The following is a 21,434-nucleotide window of genomic DNA, read 5'->3' as shown; positions in this document are numbered from 1 at the left end:
TCTCCATTTTCAGCTTTTAGTGGGCCTACATTGCTCTTGACCAGTGGCGCAGTGGTTAGCACCGCAGCCTCACAGCTCCAGCGACCAGGGTTCAGTTCTGGGTACTGCCTGTGTGGAGTTTGCAAGTTCTCCCTGTGTCTGCGTGGGTTTTCTCCGGGTGCTCCGGTTTCCTCCCACAAGCCAAAAGACTTGCAGGTTGGTAGGTAAATTGGCCATTATAAATTGCCCCCAGTATAGGTAGGTGGTAGGGAAATATAGGGACAGGTGGGGATGTGGTAGGAATATGGGATTAGTGTAGGATGAGCATAAATGGGTGGTTGATGGTCGGCACAGACTCGGTGGGCCGAAGGGCCTGTTTCAGTGCTGTATCTCTAAACTAAACTAAACTAAACACCTGTTTTCCTTTTATGTAACTATAAAATTTCTTCTTATTGATTTTGATGTCCCTTGCAAGTTTCCTTTCATAATCTCTTTTAGTAGCTCTTATAAACTGCTTTGTGACCCTTTGCTGGTCTTTGTATCGATCCCATTCAGCCGGATCTGTGCTGCGTTTTGCATTTTTGTAAGCCATTTCTTTTTGTTTTATGCTATCCCTAATCTCTTTAGTTGTCCATGGCTGTTTTTTTCTGTGAAGTGGAGCTTTTTGCTCTCAGGGGTAATTACTCGCTCTGTATTTCGTTAAATGTTTCTTTAAATACTCTCCACTGTTCTTCAGTCGTTTGACCCATTAACAGATCTACCCAGTTTACCGTGGACAGTCTCTGCCTCATCCCGGTAAAGTGAGCCTTACCCAAGTTTAAAATTCTAGTAGCTGATGCATGCTTTTCACTTTCAAACGCTACCTTGAATTCGATCATGTTGTGATCACTATTTGATAAATGTTCACGCACAGTTAGGCTACTAATTTAATTTGGCTCTTTGCTCATAACTAAATCTAATATTGCCTGTCCCCTTGTTACATCTAGGACATATTGCTGTAGGAAACTATCCCGGACACATTCCAGAAGTTCACTACCTTTCTGACAGGTGCTAGTCTGCCTTTCCCAATCTATGTGTAAGTTGAAATCCCCCATTAATACTACTCTGCCTTTGTTACACACTTGCTTAATTTGTGCACTTATACAATCTAACACCTCAGAACTGCTACCAGGGGGTCTAAACACAACACCTATTACAGTTTTAGATCCTTTTCTGTTCCTCAATTCCACCCATAAGGTCTCCACTGGATGCTTTCCCCTCATTATATCCTCCCTCACCAATGAGGTGATATTATTTCTAATCAGTAAGGCTACTCCACCCCCTCTGCCATTTTCCCAGTCCCTCCTGGAAACTTTATAACCAGGTATATTTAGGTCCCAGTCCCGACCATCCTGCAGCCACGTCTCCGCAATGGCCACCACACCATAATCTTCCATTTGAATTTGCGCCTGCAGCTCATCTAGTTTAATCCTTACACTCCGTGCATTTGTATATAGAACTCTTATTTGGGCTGTACCCACTAACCTTTCCCTCAGCACTGGTGCTTTATTTGCCTGTTTATTATTTCTCTCTTCTGGTTTAACCAGTATACTTCTTGCAGTTTGGTAACAACTCACCACTAAGCTGTACTCCTACCTTCTCCTTTAACTTCCTGTTTCTCCATGCAACTGAACCCTCCCCCCCCCCCCCCCCCCCCCCCCCACTATTTAGTTTAAAGCCCTATCTACAGCCCTAGTTAAGCGATTCGCCAGGATCTGGTCCCAGCATGAACAGCTCCCTCCTTCCTCAGTACTGGTGCCAATGTCCCACGAATTCGAACCCATTTCTCCCACACTAATCTTTGAGCCACACATTTACCTCTTTAATTTTATTGACCCTTTGCCAATTTGCTCATGGCTCGGGTAGTAATCCAGAGATTATTACCTTTTTGGTTCTGCTTTTTAATTTAGCCGCTAGTTGCTCATATTCCCTCAGCAGAACCTTTAACCTCGTTCTACCTATATCGTTGGTGCCTACGCGGACCATGACAACTGGATCTTTCCCCTTCCACTCCAAGTTCCTCTGCAGCCCAGATGAGATATCCCGAACCCTGGCACCAGGTAGGCAACAGAGCCTTCGAGATTCTCGATCCTGGCCAGAGAGAACAGTGTCTATGCCCCTAACTCTACTATCCCCGATTACAACATTTCTCTTTTCTCCCCCTACTTGAATGGCTCCCTGTACCACGGTGCTGTGGTCAGTTTGCTCATTCTCCCTACAGTCCCTGCTCTCGTCCACACAGGGAGCAAGAATCTCGAACCTGTTGGACAAGGACAATGGCTGAGGCTCCTGCAGCACTACCTCCTGGATCCCTCTACCTGCCTCACTCACAGTCACACCCTCCTGTCCCTGACCACTGGCCTAATTCAAGGTAGTTAATCTGAGGGGTGTGACTGCCTCCTGAAACACAGCGTCCAGGTAACTCTCCCCCTCCCTGATGTATTGCAGTGTCTGAAGCTCAGACTCCAGCTCATCAACTCTGAGCTGGAGTTCCTCGAGCAGCCAACACTTGCTACAGATGTGGTCACTGGGAACCACAATGGGTGCACCAGCTCCCACATCATGCAGGTACAACACATGGCCTGGCCCTGCATCTCTATTTTATTTAATTAGATTTGAATTTGTTTTTTAAATTTCCAACTGGTCTTCAGTTTTTAATCTGTAAAATATTTCTCCTATTCACCTTTAATCTGAAATCAACTTAGAATAGGCAATTCAAATTAGCTGTTACTTACCAACCAATGAACTTACAGTTTTCCTGTGATGTCACTTTGGTTTTTTACTCTGTTTTTACTCCCTTAAATTCCAAAAATTAGTTTATTTACACTAGGAACCTTGATTCCACCCCCCCCCCCCCCCACCCCCGCCAAAAAGCACTACTTACTATATTAAAAAAGAACTGTGGACCTTTCTCTTTAGTTATGAAACCAGCTATTTAGAGTTACTCACCAACCAATCACCTTGCAGCTTTTCTGTGATGTCACTGTTGACTATTTTTCAAACCTCTGGCGCTGTCTGAGTGAACTCTCTCTCTTTTTCCCGGTCTCTTTGCGCTCCGGCTCTGCTCTTGCTGTTTCCTGCTGTATGAGTGAACTCTCGCTCTCTCTCCCAGTCTCTTTGTGCTCCGGCTCCGCTCTCGCTGCGTCCCACTGTCTGAGTCCTTTATTGGCCGAGGTATAGAATTCAAAAGCAGTGATGTAATGCTGGAACTGTATGAAACGCTGGTTAGGCCACAGTGGAGTATTGCGTACAGTTCTGGTCACCACATTTCAGAAAGGGCATAATTGCTCTGGAGAGAGTACAGAGGAGATTCACAAGAATGATGCCAGGGCTCGAAAGTTACTGCTATGAGGAAAGATTGGATCAGCTAGGATTGTTTTCCTTAGAACGGAGGAGGCTGAGGGGTGACTTAATTGAGGTGTACAAAATTATGAGGGGCCTAGGTAGAGTAGACAGGAAGACCTGTTTTCCTTGGCGGAGAGATCAATTACCAGGGGGCAAAGATTTAAGGTGATGGGTAGAAGGATTAGAGGGGACATGAGGAAAAACTTTTTCACCCAGAGGGTGGTGGGTGTTTGGAATTTGCTGCCAGGAACGGTGGTGGAGGCAGAAACCCTCAATTCTTTTAAAAGGTATCTGGACATGCACCTGAGGTGTTGTAACCTGCAAGGCTAGGGACCAGGTACTGGAAGGTGAGATTAGATTGGGTGGCTAGTTTTTTTGGCTGACATGGACACAACGGGCTGAATGGCCTTTTTCTGTGGTTCCATAACAACTTTATCCAACAATGTTTCCAATAAGACACAAAAAACAACTTTTCATCTTTGTGCATCCACTTAGTGCCTGTTTTGTGGGTGCCTTTGCCTGCCCTAGTGCTCCTACGCAGTGCTACCTGCAGCATGGCTGGTGGAAAGTTGCTGACTTTAACTGGGTGAGACTGCTGATAGTCTTGCAGGATGACCTCGAGCAACTCTGGGCCTGACTTCAGACTGCACCACCTCACCATGGGTGGCAGTAGTCTTAGCTGGCTGGCTGATAGGCAACAGCAAAAGCACTATAGAGTGGCAGTGGTGGGAGTACGAATGCTGTCAACCATTCAGTGGTTCAATGAAGAGTGCAGGAGGGCATGCCAGGAGCAGCACCAGGCATACCTTAAAATGAAGTGTCGACCTGGTGAAGCAACAACACAGGACTACTTGCATGCCAAACAGCGGAAGCAGTATGTAATAGACAGGGCTAAGCGATCCCACAGCCAACAGATCAGATCTAAGCTCTGCAGTCCTGCCACATATAGTCATGAATGGTGGTGGACAATTAAACAACTGACAAGAGGAGGCTTGACAAACATCCCCCATCCTCAATGATGGGAGAGCCTAGCACATCAGTGCAAAAGACAAGGCTGAAGCACTTGCACCCGTCTTCAGCCAGAAGCACCAAGTGGATGATCCATCTCTGCCTACTCCTGAGGTCCCCAGCATCACAGATGCCAGTTTCAGCCAATCCTATTCACTCCACATGATATCAAAAAATAGTTGAAGGTACTGGATACTGCAAAGGCTATGGGCCCTGACAAGATTCCGGCAATAGTACTGCCAGGAAAACCCTATATGTCAAATGGGAAATATTAATTTCATTGGTTGGAACACATTAGAGTTTTAAAGAGTCCTACAAGTTAACTTTTTTTTAAAAAAGCGACCCGGGTTCGGTTTTGGCTACTACCTGTGTGGAGTTTGCAAGTTCTCCCTGTGACTGCGTGGGTTTCCGCTGGGTACTCCGGTATCCTCCCACAGCCAAAGACTTGCAGGTTGATAAGGTAAATTGGCCAGTGTAAATTGCCCCTAGTGTAGGTAGGTGGGAGGAGAATTGAGGGAAGGTGGGGATGTGGTAGGGAATATGGGGTTAATGTCTTCTTTTTTTCTTCTTCTTTGGCTTCCTTGTCTCGGGAGACAATGGGTAAGCGCCTGCAGGTGGTCAGTGGTTTATGGAGCAGCGCCTGGAGTGGCTATAAAGGCCAATACTAGAGTGACAGACTCTTCCACAGGTGCTGCAGATAAAATTGGTTGTCAGGGCTGTTTGGCATTTGGCTCTCCCCTTGTGCTACTTTATTTTTACCTGCCAACTGCTAAGCCTCTTCGACTCGCCACACTTTAGCCCCACTTTTATGGCTGCCCGCCAGCTCTGGCGATCGCTAGCAACTGACTCCCATGACTTGTGATCAATGTCACAAGACTTCATGTCGCGTTTGCAGACGTCTTTAAAGTGGAGACATGGACAGCTGGTGGGTCTGATACCAGTGGCGAGCTCGCTGTACAATGTGTCCTTGGGGATCCTGCCATCTTCCATGCGGCTCACATGGCCAAGCCATCTCAAGCGCCGCTGACTCAGTAGTGTGTATAAGCTGGGGATGTTGGCCGCCTCGAGGACTTCTGTGTTGGAGATACGGTCCTGCCACCTGATGCCAAGGATTCTCCGGAGGCAGCGAAGATGGAATGAATTGAGATGTCGCTTTTGGCTGACATACGTTGTCCAGGCCTCGCTGCCGTAGAGCAAGGTACTGAGGACACAGGCTTTATGTGTTCTGTGTCAGTGCGCCATTTTCCCACACTCTCCTGGCCAGTCTGGACATAGCAGTGGAAGCCTTTCCCATGCGCTTGTTGATTTCTGCATTGAGAGACAGGTTACTGGTGATAGTTGAGCCTAGGTAGGTGAACTCTTGAACCACTTCCGGAGCGTGGTCGCCAATATTGATGGATGGAGCATTTCTGACGTCCTGTCCCATGATGTTCGTTTTCTTGAGGCTGATGGTTTGGCCAAATTCGTTGCAGGCAGCCGCAAACCTGTCGATGAGATTCTGCAGACACTCTTACGTGTGCGATGTTAATGCAGCATCGTCAGCAAAGAGAAGTTCCCTGATGAGGACTTTCCGTACTTTGGTCTTTGCTCTAAAACGGGCAAGGTTGAACAACTTGCCACCTGATCTTGCGTGCGGGAAAATTCCTTCTTCTGAAGACTTGAGCGCATGTGAGAGCAGCAGGGAGAAGAAGATCCCAAACAGTGTAGGTGCGAGAACACAGCCCTGTTTCACGCCACTCAGGATAGGAAAGGGGTCTGATGCGCCGCTGTGCTGAATTGTGCCTTTCATATTGTCATGGAATAAGGTGATGATACTTAGTAGCTTTGATGGACATCCGATCTTTTCTAGTAGTCTGAAGAGACCACGTCTGCTGACGAGGTCAAAGGCTTTGGTGAGATCAATGAAAGCAACGTAGAGGGGCATCTGTTGTTCGCAGCATTTCTCCTGTAGCTGACGAAGGGAGAACAGCATGTCAATGGTCGATCTCTCTGTTCGAAAGAGCAAAGCTACACCTTCTTCTGGCAGGGTAGGAATCCTGAAGAACCAAGACAGCATGGAGTGGGCTTCACCATCAGAAACTCTTTGCTCAGCATGATAGGGCCACCTTCAAATGGCTCAGAATGCATACTGTCCATCCGACTGCTCACCGCCTCTGGTCCAGTACACCTACTCAGCATCTATGCTCCAACACTCTGCTCCCCACCTGAAGCTAAAGACCAGTTCTACGAGGAATTCCATAATTAGTAGCATCCCCAATACCGAACATCTGTTCCTGCTGGGGGACTTTAATGCCAGGGTTGAGGCCCACCATGACTCATGGCCCTCCTGCCTTGGGCGCTATGGCATTGGAAGGATGAATGAGAATGGACAGAGACTGCTTGAGTTGTGTACCTATCATAACCTCTGCATCACCAACTTGTTCTTTCACAATAAGCCCTGTCACCAGGTTTCTTGGAGGCACCCAAGATCACGTTGTTGGCACCAGCTGGATCTCATCGTCACAAGGCGAGCCTCTTTAAACAGCGTTTAAACCACACGCAGCTTCCACAGTGCGGACTGCGACACCGACCACTCCCTGGTGTGCAGCAAGGTTAGACTCAAACCAAAGAAGCTGCATCATTCCAAGCAGAAGGGCCGCTGCGCATCAACACGAGGTTAATGTAGGATTAGTATAAATGGGTGGTTGATGGTCGGCACAGACTTGGTGGGCCGAAGGGCCTGTTTCAGTGCTGTATCACTCTATGACTCTATGACTAGCAGCCAAGATGGCCACTCCAATTTACATTTGAAACAGCAGGAGATTGAACTGGAGACGAGAAGTCTAACAAAGCCCTGCCAGAACAATGGTTTGCTCTAAGTGACTGAATTACCTAGAATGGTTTTATTAGCACAGCTGTCAGAGTTGTTAACTTTGAAAGAGCCAACACCCTCCAATAGTGACTGGACATCTTGAGGCATGTGAATTTTGAATTTCAGAGACGATTCCAGAACAAATCCTCATTAAAAACAAAGGAGTTCGATAGATGGAAATTTGTCTCACAGACAGCAGACAGGCAGTAACTGCAAAGCCAGCCACGAAGCAGGCTCTCTCTCTCTCTCTCTCTCTCTCTCTCTCTCTCTCATACTGTATTTAAATTCCATTTATTCCAGACTTTAATCCAACCACCAAATCTATTTCCCTCTAATCTTTTTGTGTGTGTGTGACTCGCGTGTGTGAATGTGTAGCGTATTTTAAATTGGGTTAGAATGTTAAGTGTAATAAACTTACCTCTTTTTTAAACTCAAGAAAACCTGTCTGGTTCTTTCACAATCACGTTAGAGGAACAAGAGTAAACACTCACTGAGGTGGTAAACTCAACCACTGTGTTAGAAAAGGCTAAAGCCTGTTGCGGTCAAACAAGAGAAAAGGCGAAAGGATAGCCTGAGATCCCCTCCTCACCTGGCCGTAACAGTACTGAAGACTTGTGCTTCAGAACTAGTTGTGCCCCTAGCCAAGCTGTTCCAGTACAGATACAATACTGGCATCTACCTGGCAATGTGGAAAATTGCCCAGGTATGTCCTGTGCACAAAAAACAGGATAAATCCAACCTGGCCTATTACCACCCTATAGGTCTGCTCCCTATCGTCAGCAAAGTGATGGAGGGGGTCATCGACAGCGCTATCAAGCAGCACTTGCTCAGCAATAACCTGCTCACTGATGCTCGGTTTGGGTTCTGCCAGGGCCACTCAGTATAAAGGAGCAGACCTGAGAGTGAGCACAAGATGACCAGTGGCGGTGTAAAGGAGTGGGCCGAGGGGAAGCACAATGAGACCAGCGGCAGCCTAAAGGAGCGGGCCTGAGAGGGAGCACAGCAAGACCGGGGGCAGTGTAAAGGAGCAGGCCGAGGGGAAGCACAGTCAGACCGGCAGCAGTGTAAATGAGCAGCCCTGAGAGGGAGCACAGTGAGACTGGGGGCAGTATAAAGGAGCAGGCCTGAGAGGGAGCACAGTGAGACCAGGGGCAATGTAAAGAAGCAGGCCGGAGAGGGAGCACAGTGACACCGGGGCAATGTAAAGGAGCAGGCCAGAGAGGGAGGTTTCGATTGACTGCATTCTAAAGTAGATCACAGTGTGACGTCACAGGGAAGAAGTCACCAGTCCAGTGATTGGTGAGTATTTTTTTATTTTCTCTCTCTAAACGAGGGTATTGGCTCAGAGTAGGAACTGGGAAATTAAAAATATTCAATCAGGCTAGTGTAACAGTAAGTGTTGTAATAAAAGTATAAGTACAGAGCAGGACAAGAGGTATTAATTAAAATTGATAGTTTAAACAGGGATACCAAAAAGATTGTTTAAAAAGGGACTGGAGAGTTTTTTTCCAGATCATGGATGGGCAGCTGCAACCTGTTGCTTGCAATTCCTGCGCGTGTGGGACTTCAGGCCATTTCATTTGTCTTGGACGATCACGTGTAGGAAGTGTCTCCAGCTGCTTCTGCTTGAGATCAGGATTTCTGAGCTTGCGGGGCAGCTAAAATCACTGCGGAGCATCAGAGAGCAGGAGAGATTCCTGGATCTTGCATTCCAGGAGGTGGTCACCCCACAGTCAGTAGGAGTTCAGGATAGTAGGTGGGCTGCCATCTGGAAGAGTAGAATGAGGCAGAAAGTGCAGGAGTCTGTGCGTGCTACTCTTAAGCCGGTACTCTGGTTTGGAGACTGCTGGGAGTGACGACACCTTGAAGGAGTGCAGTCCAGACGATGGCACCAATGGGCAAGAGACCGTAGAGGAGGGAGCAGCAAAATGCAGAAATGCAGTTGTTATAGGTGATTCCATAGTCACTGGAACGGATAAACATTTGTGTAACGCTTATCATGAGTCCCGCATGGCGTGTTTCCTCCCTGGTGCCAGAGTAAAGGACATCAGGGAGAGGTGCAGGATATTTTGCAGGGGGAAGGGAGTGAGCCAGAAGTTGTGGTACACATTGGTACCAACAATGTAGCAAGGGCAAATATTGAGGTCCTACGTTCGGATTTTTAGGAGCTAGGGAGCAGTTTAAAGAGTAGGACCTCAAAGATAGTAACCTCTGGATTACTCCCAGTGCCACATGCTAGCGAAAGTAAAAATAGGAAGATAGGGAGGATCAGTGCATGGCTTGAAGCATGGCACAGGAGAGAGGGCTTCAGATTCTTGGGGCATTGGGACCAATTCTGGGACAGAAGGCACCTATTCTAAAGAGATGAGTTGCACCACAACAGGACTGGGACCAATGTCCTTGTGGGGACATTCACTACTGTGGTTGGGAGGGTTTAAAATAAATTGGCAGGGGGATGGGCACCAGCACATAGAAGTAGAAAAGAGGAATAAGGTGCATAATGTGAAAGTGTTAGTACTAGAGAGGGGAGTAGTTTCGTATTAGATGGGAACGGACTGAGCAGGACTACTAGGAATGCAAAAGCAGGATTACAATACATGTGTTTAAACAGACAAAGTGTGGTGAATCAAGTTGGTGAGCTACAAGCACAAATAGCAGTATGCGAATATGATGTAGTGATAATAACAGAAACGTGGCTTAGAAATGGCGAGGACTGGGTGCTTAATATACAAGGATATAAAGTGTTCAGAAAAGATAAAGAAGGGAAAAAGGGAGGTGAGGTGGCAGTACTGATTAGGGAAGAGATTGCAGTGTTGGAAAGGGAGGATGTCCTCGAAGGGGCAAGGACAGAATCCATTTGGTTAGAGTTAAGGAGCAAAAAGGGTATGATCACGCTACTCGGGATATTCTCTAGGCCTGAAAATAGAGAGATGGAGGAGCAAATGTGGAGGGAAATCACAGAGATGTGCAAGAACTATAGAGTGGTGATATTGGGGAACTTTAATCACCCAAATATTGATTGGGAAAATTTTAGAGTAAAGGGTAAGGAACGAGAGGAATTTCTGAAAATTGTTCAGGAGAACTTCCTTGATCAGTATGTTCTCAGCCCAACTGAATGGAGGCATTGCTGGATCTGGTGCTGAGAAATGGGGTGGGCCAAGTCGGCTTGTATCCGCTGGAATTTAGAAGAGTAAGAGGCGACTTGATTGAAACATATAAGATCCTGAGGCGTCTTGACAGGGTGGATGTGGATAGGATGTTTTTCCCTGTGGGAGAATCTGGAACCAGGGGTTACTGTTTTAAAATAAGGGGTCGCCCATTGAAGACAGAGATGAGGAGAAGTTTTTTCTCGGAAGTTCGTGAGTCTTTGGAATTCTCTTCTTCAAAAGGTGGTGGAAGCAGAGTCCTTGAATATTTTTAAGGCAGAGGTAGATAGATTCTTGATAAGCAAGGGGGTGAAAGGTTATCGGGGGTAGGTGGAAATGTGGAGTAATCCGTTCAGCCATGAACTTATTGAATGGCAGAGCAGGCTCGAGGGGCAGAGTGGCCTGCTCTTGCTCCTAATTTGTATGTTTGTATGACCAAGTGTCTGTCGGGGAGCACTTGGGTCAGAGTGATCATCATATCAGAAGGTTTAGACTAGTAGTGAAGAGAAGTAAGGAATGAAATAAGGTAGAAGATCTAGATTGGAAGAGGGCTAATTTCAACATGATGAGAAGGGATTGGAAGAGGGCTAATTTCAACATGATGAGAAGGGATCTAGCCAGGGTAAATAGAACCAACAACTGACAGGAAGAGCTATATTGGAACAATGGGTTATCTTTAAGGAAAAGATGCTTCAGGTAAAGTCTAGGTACATTCTAATAAGGGTGAAAGGTAAGGGAACCAAAAATGGCTCCTTGGATGATGAGGGAGATAGAGATTATGATGAAACAAAAAAAGAGTGTGCATGATGCATGTCAGGTGAATTCTTCAGGTGAGAACCAGGTCAAATACAATCAGTTGAGAGGGGAGGTAAGGAGGGAAATAGACTGGAAAAAGAGAGAATGTGAGAATAGAATGGCAATCAACTTAAAAAGGAAGCCAAAAATGATCTGGTATGTAAATAGTAAGCGGGTAGTAAGAGGTGGAGTAGGACCTATAATGGACAAAGAGGATAATACATGCTTAGAGGCGCAGGACAAGGCTAATATAATTAATGAGTACTTTGTATCAGTGTTCACAAAGGAAGAGGAATCTGACAAAATATTGTTAGAAACGGAGAGAATTGAGGCAATGGATAGGGTAAAAATTGAGAGCGGGAGGTACTAAAAAGTCTGGCTGTGCTTAGGGTAGATAAGTCACCTGGTCCGGATAGCTTGTATCCAAGGCTGGGAAAGGAAGTTGAGGTGGAGATAGCGGAAGACCTTCCAATCTTCCCTGGATATAGGGAAGGTGCCAGAGGATAGGAGAGTGACAAATTTGACACCCTTATTCAAAAAAGGTGTAAGGACAGTCCTAGCAACTACAGGCCAGTTAGTTTAACATCAGTGTTGGGTAAAGGTTTAGAAACAATAACCTTGGAGAGGTTCGAGTTAATTAAGCAGAGCCAGCATGGATTTGTAAAAGGTAGATCATGATTGACTAATCTGATTGAATTTTTTGATGAACTAACAGAGAAGGTTGATGAAGGGAATGTGGTGTATGTTGTTCATATGAATTTTAAGAAAGCGTTTGATAACCAGCTTTTTATGTGGCATCTTAACAAAATTGAGGCTCATGGAATAGGAGGGTCAGTGTCCAATTGGATAAAAAAATTGGCGTAAGGACAGAAAACAGCGAATTGTAGTAAATTAAAAGCAAAATTGTAGTAAATGGTTGTTTTTCAGGCTGGAGGGTGGCAGACAGCAAACCACTGCTTTTTTTGCTATATGTAGATGACTTTGATCTTGGAATACAAAGTAGACTTTCAAAATTTGTCAATGACACCAAACTTGGAGTTGTGGCAAAAAGTGAGAATGATATGAACTTCCTGCAACAGGACGTAACAGGCTAGCAGAATGGGCAGACAGGTGGAAGATGGAATTTAATATTGACAAGTGTGAGGTGATGCATTTTGGCAGAAGGAATAGGGAGCGACACTATATGCTTGATGGCACAGTTCTAAAGAGTGTTCAGGAACAGAGGGGCCGAGAGGTGCATGTGCATCGATCTTTGAAGGTGGCAGAACCTATTGAGAGAGTAGTTCGTAAAGCATATGGGATTTTGGGCTTCATAAATCGAGACATTGAGTACAAAAGCAGGAAAGTTCTACTGAAGCTTTGGTTAGGCGCCAACTAGAGTATTGCATCCAGTTCGGATCACCATACGTCAGGGAGGATGTGAGGGTCCTTGAGAGGGTGCAAAGAAGATTTACCAGAATGATTCAAGAGATGGGGATTTTAGTTACAAGGTTAGGTTGGAAAAGCTTGGGTTGTTTTCCTAGAACAAAGGAGATTGATGGGAAATTTGATAGAAGTGTACAAGATTATGACAGGCTTAGATTAGTTAGATAAGGAAAAACTGTTCCCATTAATTAATGGTACAAAGACTAGAAGACACAGATTGAGGGTTTTTTGCAAGACATGCAGGGGAAATATGAGGAAGAACATTTTTACGCTGTGGGTGGTAATGACCTGGAAGCCACTGCCCATAACTGTGGTTGAAGCGGAGACAATAAATGTTTTCAAAAGGAAATTGGATGGCCACTTGAAAGAAATAAACTTACAGAGCTATGGGGATTGAATGGGGACGTGGGACTGACTGGATTGCTGTACAAAGAGCCAGCATGGACTTAGTGGGCTCTTTCTGTGCTGTAAATGACTCTGTGACTCGATGACATGCATAGTCCCAGTTTAAAACCAGCGTCAAGTGTTTTGTTTTCATAATGCTGCGGGTTGTGTTTTTTAAAATTTTTTCACGGGAGTGGACTTCTCTGGCTAGGCCAACATTTATTGCCCATCCCTCATTGCCCTTGAGAAGGTGGTGGTGAGCCACCTTCTTGAACCGCTGCAGTCCATGTGTTGTAGGTACACCCACAGTGCTGTTAGGAAGGGTTTTCTAGGATTTTGACCCAGTGACAGTGAAGGAACGGCGATATAGTTCCAAATCAGGATGGTGTTTGGCTTGGAGGGAAACTTGAAGGTGATGGAGTTCCCATGCATCTGCTGCCTTTGTCCTTCTAGGTGGTAGATGCCGCAGGTTTGGAAGGTGCTGTCAAAGGAGGCTTGGTAAGTTGCTGCAGTGCTTCTTGGAGATTGTACACACTGCTGCTACTGTGCATCAGTGCTGGAAGGATACAATGTTGGAGGTGGTGGATGGGGTGCCAATCAAGTGGGCTGCTTTGTCCTGGGTAGTGTTACGCTTCTTGAGTGTTGTTGGAGCTGCACTGACCTAGGCAAGTGGAGAGTATTCCATCACACTCCTGACTTGTGCCTTGTATTTGGTGGACAGGCTTTGGGGAGTCAGGAAGTCAGTTACTTGCCACAGAATTCCCAGCTTCAGACCTGCTCTTGTAGCCACAGTATTTATGTGGCTGGTCCAGTTCTGTTTCTGGTCAATGGTAACCCTCAGGATGTTGATAGTGGTGGATTCAGCGATGGTAGTGCCATTGAACATCAAGGGGAGATGATTGGATTCTCTCTTGTTTGAGATGGTCATTGCCTGGCACTTGTGTGGCACAAATGTAACATGCCACTTATCAGCCCAAGCCTGAATGTTATCCAGGTCTTGCTGCATTTCTACACAGGCTGTTTCAGTATCTGAGGAGTTGTGAATGGTGCTGAACGTTGTGCAATCATCAGCAAATATCCCCACTTCTGACCTTATGATGGAAGGAAGGTCATTTATGAAGCAGCTGAAGATGGTTGGGCCTGGTACACGACCCTGAGGAACCCCTGCAGCTGTGTCCTGGGACTGAGATGATTGACCTCCAACAACCACAACTGTCCTCCTTAATGACTCCAACCAGTGGAGAGTTTTCCCCGATTCCCATTGGCTGCAGTTTTGCTCAGGCTTCTTGATGCCATACTGGGTCAAATGCTGCCTTGATGTCAAGGGCAGTCACTCTCCTCACCTCTTGAGTTCAGCTCTTTTGTCCATGTTTGGACCAAGGCTATAATGAAGTCAGGAGCTAAGTGGCCCGGGCGGAACCCAAACTGAGCATCAGCGAACCGGTTATTGCTGAGTAAGTGCTGCTTGATAGCATTGTTGATGACATCTTCCATCACTTTGCTGATGATCGCGGGTAGACTGATGGGGCGGTAATTGGCTGGGTTGAATTTGTCGTGCTTTTTGTGTACAGGACATACCTAGGCAATTTTCCACATTGTCGGTTGTGTGCCCGTGTTGTAGCTGTACAGGAACAGCTTGGCTAGGGGTGCATTTTCATAGTGTTGTGGGTAAGAGTATTTTTATCTCAATCTAAAGTTTATATGTTGATGTCTGAGGATTGTTTTTGCTTTCAATATTCTAAATGAGCATTATTTATTTAATAAATACATTATATTTGGACAATCTTTCACTTTGTTTGATAATCTATGCATCTTCTTTTGCCTCCTTATCTCGAGAGACAATCGGTAAGCGCCTGGAGGTGGTTAGTGGTGTGTGGAACAGCACCTGGAGTGGCTATAAAGGCCAATTCGAGAGTGACAGGCTCTTCCACAGGTGCTGCAGAAAAATTTGTTTGTCGGGGCTGTTACACAGTTGGCTCTCCCCTTGCGCGCCTCTTTTTTCCTGCCAACTGCTAAATCTCTTCGACTCGCCACACTTTAGACCCGCCTTTATGGCTGCCCGCCAGTTCTGGCGGACGCTGGCAACTGACTCCCACGATTTGTGATCAATGTCACAGGACTTCATTTCGCGTTTGCAGACGTCTTTAAAGTGGAGACATGGACGGCCGGTGGGTCTGATACCAGTGGCGAGCTCGCTGTACAATGTGTCTTTGGGGATCCTGCCATCTTCCATGCGGCTCACATGGCCAAGCCATCTCAAGCCCCGCTGACTCAGTAGTGTGTATAAGCTGGGGATGTTGGCCGCCTCGAGGACGTCTGCGTTGGAGATACGGTCCTGCCACCTGATGCCAAGTATTCTCCGGAGGCAGCGAAGATGGAATGAATTGAGACGTCGCTCTTGGCTGACATACGTTGTCCAGGCCTACGTTTAATCTATGCATATATCAGGCATTTCTACATTTTTTCAGCTAAGTTTCTTTTGTTGTTATGTGGTTATAAATAATGTGTTTCTGGTTTTGTTTCAGTGTTTGGATGCAAGCCGGCCCTGGCTCTGTTACTGGATCCTGCACAGCTTGGAGCTTCTTGGTGAGCCACTTGATGAGTGTATGGCATCCAAGTGAGTATACACTAAACCTGCAAACCTTAACATCATTCTTGTAGTTGAAAGACCATTGTCGAATCTTTAGTTTTACATCATATTTTAAGTTTTATATTTATAGTTTGCATTTTTTAAAATTTCATGGGATGTGGGCATCGCTGGCAAGGTCAGCATTTATTGCCCTTCCCTATTTGCCCTTGACAACTGAGTGGCTTGCTAGGCCATTTCAGAGGGCAGTTAAGAGTCAACCACATTGCTGTTGGTCTGGAGTCACATATAGGCCAGAGAAGGTAAGGACAGCAGATTTCTTTCCCTAAAGGACATTAGCGAACCAGATAGGTTTTTACGCCAATCAAATTTCATGGCACCATTACTGAAACTAGCTTTCAATTGCAGATTTTTATTAATTAATTGGATTTATTAATAAATTGAATTGAAGTTCCACATTAGCCTGGGTCTCTGGATTACTAGTCCAGTGACATTACCACTATGCCACCATCTCCCCCATGAACCTCGTTTGTACAAAAACATTGTAATAACTTACCTAAGCAGAATATTTCAATCCATATCCCTTCTGAATTGTAACAAAGGATAACAACCATAGTTCACACAGTAGGTGCTGATATTTGGGGTGGGGGGTGGGTACTGATTTGAGGGAGTTAGTGAGGCTGGCAGTGTTAGAAATGAATTAACATTTTGAGAGAGAGCGTCCGCGAAACTTAACATGTTAACTTAGTTCATCCAAGCATTCACTGTTTTAAAGCAAAACGGAATGAGCATAGCTCGGCAAAAGGGTATAAGAATTGTAGAGGCTTTGCTTGATTCATAGTTTCTCATCATAATTGGCTTCTGCAACTGACACAACAAGGATTGTTTGTTAAACAATGCTTTATTTGTCCAACAGATGACTATAATATCCTAGTATGTCTTGAGTCAGATGTGGCATATGAATGAGGTCATATTGCATCACTTGCTCAGAATAGAGGCATCGAGTTGAACTTAAACTCAAAAGTTTCTTGCAAGCTCCTAACCCTTGGTTTCATGCTTGAACATCATGCAGCGCATAAGCCAGTCTTGAAGTCTTCAGAGACTGCTATCTCTGTTGCAGCTGACATTGCTTTGGCTGACACTTCTGTCCAGCTAACTTTCATGATTCTGCTCTTATTCATAGAAATTCTTGACTAAAGGTGTGTTAACAAATTGTGCTGTTTGACTGGTAATCCTTCAAGATTAGAACAGAAATGAAAGGCTGTTTGGTTTTAGTAGATCCCATTCCTCTCTGTTGTGTAATGATAGAATAATTTGCGTTGATTCCATGAAATTACTATGGACTGGTCTCTCAACTTATTGTTGGGTTGACTGGATATCCATTCAACCTTGGGACACATTTTGTGCCTTGGTTAGCATTTTGCAGTGTTGCCATAGAATCTGAATCATTGTCCTTTTTTTTCCTGGCGCATTTTGGTTTTCTGGTATTGAACCTACTGCTTTTCAGAATTCATCCATGAAAGTTGAAGAGCATGAAGACTGGAGGTTTTACTTACATCTGGAACTTTGTCTTATACTATGCAAGCCTTTGATTTCCAGTCAAACACACTTGCACATAATCTGTAGTTGCATCAATGCAATTGCACTCTTATCTCGAGGCTGTATGCTTAATAAATGCTATTTTATGGAGGATTTAGTGTTTTCTTGGCTCATTCTGAAGCAGGAGCTTTACCTTAAAAAAGATACCATCAAATTTTGGGGAAAAGGAAAATATTGCTCTTTGTGTCTAAATTGCTTAAAGCTTTATGAATTGTTCCATCTTTAACAATTGACAAAATCTGTAATTTAAAATTTTTAGTTCAAGTAACTTTTAGCCTTAAAAATGGGTTTAGTTCATGTAACACAGGCATAGCTTTCATGTGAAGAAGCCAATTATATTGCATAAGGTAGTAATTCTATACCACCTCTGTGGATACAAATTAATCTGACTCCATTTCATGCAGTCAAAATGGTGGAAATTGTCATGTGATAGGCTTATGGATTGAATTCTGCATAGGATTGTAGTTAACAAGAGTCAGCCCCTCGAGCCTGTCCCCCCATTCAGTGAGATCATGGCTTATCTGTATCCTAACTCCAACCACCTGCCTTGGCTCAAAATCATAGAAAAGTTTCAGGCACAGAAAGAGGTCACTTGGCCCATTGTGTCTGTGCCAGCTGAAAAACGATCCATCTATTCTAATCCCACCTTCCAGCATTTGGTCCGTAGCCCTGCAGCTTACGGCACTTGAGGTGCATATCCAGACTCCTTTTGAATGAGTTGAGGGTCTCTGCCTCAACTACCCTTTCAGGCAGTGAGTTCCAGACCATCACACCCTCTGGGTGAAAAAGTTTTTCCTCATCTCCCCTCTAATTTTTCTACCAATTACTTTAAATCTATGCCCACTTGTCACTGACCTCTCTGCTAAGATGAATAGACTCTTCACCTCCACTCTATCCAGGTCACTCAAAATTTTGTACATTTCAATCAGATCTCCCCTCAGCCTTTTCTGTTCCAAAGAGAACAACCCCAGCCTATCCAATCTTTCCTCATAGCTGCATTTTTCCAGTCCTCGTAAATCTCCTCTGTACCCTCTCTAGTGCAATTACATCCTTTCTGTAATGAGGTGACCAGCACTGCACACAGTACTCAAGTTGTGGCCTAACCAATGAGTTATACATTCCAGCATAACCTTCCTGCTCTTATATTCTATACCTCGGCAAATGAAAAAGAGGATTCCATATGCCTTCTTAACCACCTTATCGACCTATCCTGCTGCCTTCAGGGATCTGTGGACATTCACTCCAAGGTCCCTTACTTCCTCTACACTTCTCAGTATTTTCCCATTAATCGAGTATTCCTTTGCCTTGTTTGACCTCCCCAAATGCATCTCCTCACACTTCTCCAGATTGAATTCTATTTGCCACTTTTCTGCCCATCAATAACTTCCTGCAGCTATCCTCCTCGCTATCTACCACATGGACAATCTTTGTGTCATCCGCAAACTTCTTGATCATGCCCCCTACATTTACGCCCAAATCGTTAATATACACCACAAAAAGCAGGGGACCCAGTACTGAGCCCTGCGGAATGCCACTGGAAACAGCCCTCCAGTCACTACTTAATACTCTCAGCTAACAAAAATCTATCAATCTCGTATATAAAATTATCAATTGAGCTAGCATCTAATGTTTCTTGTGGGAGACAGTTCACACTTCTTCATGAAGAAGTATTTCCTAACTTCTCTCCTGAATGGCCTGGCTCTGATTTTCCCCCATCAGTGGGAAAAGTTTCTGTCTATCTACTGTACCAATTCCTCTCAACATCCTAAAACCCTCAATCAAACCATCCCTTTACCTGCTATATTCCAGGAATACAAGGCTAGTTTATGCAATCTCTCATAATCTAACCCTGGGAGCCCTGGTAACATTCTGGTGAATCTGCACTGCAATCTTTCCAAGGCTAATCTATATCTTTTCTAAGGTGTGGTGCCCTGATGGGTTTTAACCATCTGGTATAGCTGCAGCAAAACCGCCTCCCATTTTTATTCTAACCATCTAGTTATAAAGGCTAACATTCCATTAACCTTTTGATTTTTTTTTTGTACCTTACTATTATATTTTAGTAAACTATGTACATGTCAGCAATCTTTGTGTCATGGGCAAACTTGGAGATAAGGTTCATTATTGCAGTATCTATGTCATTAATAAATAGTGAATCGTTAAGGCCCCAACACAGATCTTTGGACACTATTAAAGTCACTTCCTTCCAATTGGAGTACATACCCAATGCCTGGATTTTGCAGCAGTAATGACAGCGAAACTGGCAGCATTCGCCATCATTATTCCTCTGAAACTGGTAGCAGCTTCCAGAGTCCGCATATGTGCAGAATATTGTGGAAATGGCAGAAGTTGCTGTCAGTGATTCTATACTTACCCATAGGATGTGCTGTTGAGGTCCGAGAGAATGCAATCAATTAAAAATCATTGAACTGGCGCAAACTTACACTCTTCGTCTCATTGTAAGAACCTTTGAAAAAGTTACACCATGTTGATTGGGGTGTAACTGTGTTTTGACAGGGTGCTGAGTTCGTCATTACTGCTAAACAACCTCACTGGGCCTGAAAGAGTCATTTTATATTTGTAGAATGTCAAATTTCTCAATTATGCCAAGAAATTCCACATGTTTAGAAAAGTTTATCATATTTTAGCTTCTACCTTTTAATCCCATGTGTAAATGTCCCAATTATTTATTTTGCTACCTGTAAAATTTAAAAATTCAGAGTGAAGGGATTCGATAGTTTTTACTTCCTGATTTGTTGTCAGCGAAAATACATTAATGTGATTGGCTATTCAACTTGCTTGATGATATCACTGTTGCTGGATGACCGGATATCCCTTTGACTTGGCTGCAGATTTAAACTGATGTGGGAAAGAGGAAGTCTGTGCCACAGTGATAGGCCTTTGTGGACATCTTTCTTTGGGGTCAGCAGCAAGTGCCATTGCTTCAATGCTGTCTGCAAAACCATCCCATCTTTTTTTATAAAGTCCGAATGTGCTACAGTAAATAGAGTTGAAACTTAAATTTTCATACTTGAAGAAGAAATATGTGGCAGGTGTTTGACACTTTTCTCGGGCCAGGATTGTTTCCACTGATTTATGCCCATTTTACCTTCCAGTGTATTCTAATGAGTTCGGCGCATACTTGGACACAACTTGACATCTGCAATAAGAGTGCAACGTTTGGTGCTTTTTCAGATCTAACTTTTGTGTTGTGCCCATTCAGGAAACTCCAGGCCATGGTGATCCCAGTTCAGAGCAGAGGGCAGCCAATGCAAAGATATTTTGTATAACAAGTATTGAGAAACTTCCTCTTTTAAATGAAATAGTTATTCCTGTTTATCAGTCACTGATGGTTTCTTTATAGAAATGTTAAAATCATATACTCTGCAACAAACTTATGTCTTGATAATGATTTGACTTTTTGGTTGTCAGTTCACAATTGCATTTTTCCTCCTTTCTAAATAGCATTTGTCAATTTCTGACACGATGTCAAAGTCCAAATGGTGGATTTGGTGGTGGACCAGGCCAAGAGCCACATCTTGCTCCAACATATGCGGCAGTAAATGCACTCTGTATTATAGGCACAGAAGAGGCATATAGTGTTATTAACAGGTAAGCATTATTAAAGCATAGTACAAAAAATGTCGTAATTGGGACAGAGTTGTGTTTTTATGGTGCTCCGAGCAAAACAAAATTTGGGTGTAAACTTTGTGCAGTGTATGATTATGTACCAAAAGACAGCAGGGAACTTTTATTCAAAATATAAGCATTCTTCAATTTAACTGGTATTAAAACAGCCATATGGAAATGTGCACCTCATTTGAAAAACATACTCAGACGACATATTCACACTCTGACTGGCTGCTGTAATCCAAAATAGAAATCAGCATTTTCCCCAATCTTGAATGGTAACCCCCAACATTTGAACCCAAGGTTGACGCCACCTTGGATTCAAGTGGCTGGATTAGCAGCCAGGAGCAGGAAATGGCGTTGATCACTCCCTCAGTCTATGGCAGCAGGCTGGAGATGACCCTGTTGGCATAATGTGTTTTCATGCAGCTACTTTTGCACAAGATAAATTAGAGAATTTTAGTCTCCTCTTCAGAGAACGCATTCTCTGTTTTTCCACAGTTTTTTTTATATATGAGGACGAATTGTACTTCCAAGCCATTGGTCTCTTTCCACAGTTCAAGGTAAAGCTTTTCTGCAATGCTTATGCAGCACTCAAAAATTCTTAAATTCCAGGCCATATTACAGAATGAACTTATTCTTCAAC

The 21,434-nt window shown here is 44.4% G+C and overlaps 1 protein-coding gene across 1 annotated transcript in view; it reads left to right on the top strand.

Moving 5' to 3' along the window:
• The window catches only part of fntb (farnesyltransferase, CAAX box, subunit beta), a 153,369-nt gene that overhangs the window by 67,786 nt on the left and 64,149 nt on the right, over positions 1 to 21,434 (top strand). The window contains exons 4-5 of the mRNA XM_068039475.1: positions 15,498 to 15,589; positions 20,624 to 20,770. Of these exons, the coding sequence (XP_067895576.1) occupies positions 15,498 to 15,589; positions 20,624 to 20,770 (239 nt within the window). The remainder of the gene's footprint in view (positions 1 to 15,497; positions 15,590 to 20,623; positions 20,771 to 21,434) is intronic.

This window comes from Heterodontus francisci, chromosome 9, assembly GCF_036365525.1.
Source record: "Heterodontus francisci isolate sHetFra1 chromosome 9, sHetFra1.hap1, whole genome shotgun sequence".
NCBI classification, from domain to species: domain Eukaryota; kingdom Metazoa; phylum Chordata; class Chondrichthyes; order Heterodontiformes; family Heterodontidae; genus Heterodontus; species Heterodontus francisci.
Note: the sequence above shows the minus strand (reverse complement) of the source record. Positions and strands in the feature narration are given on the sequence as shown.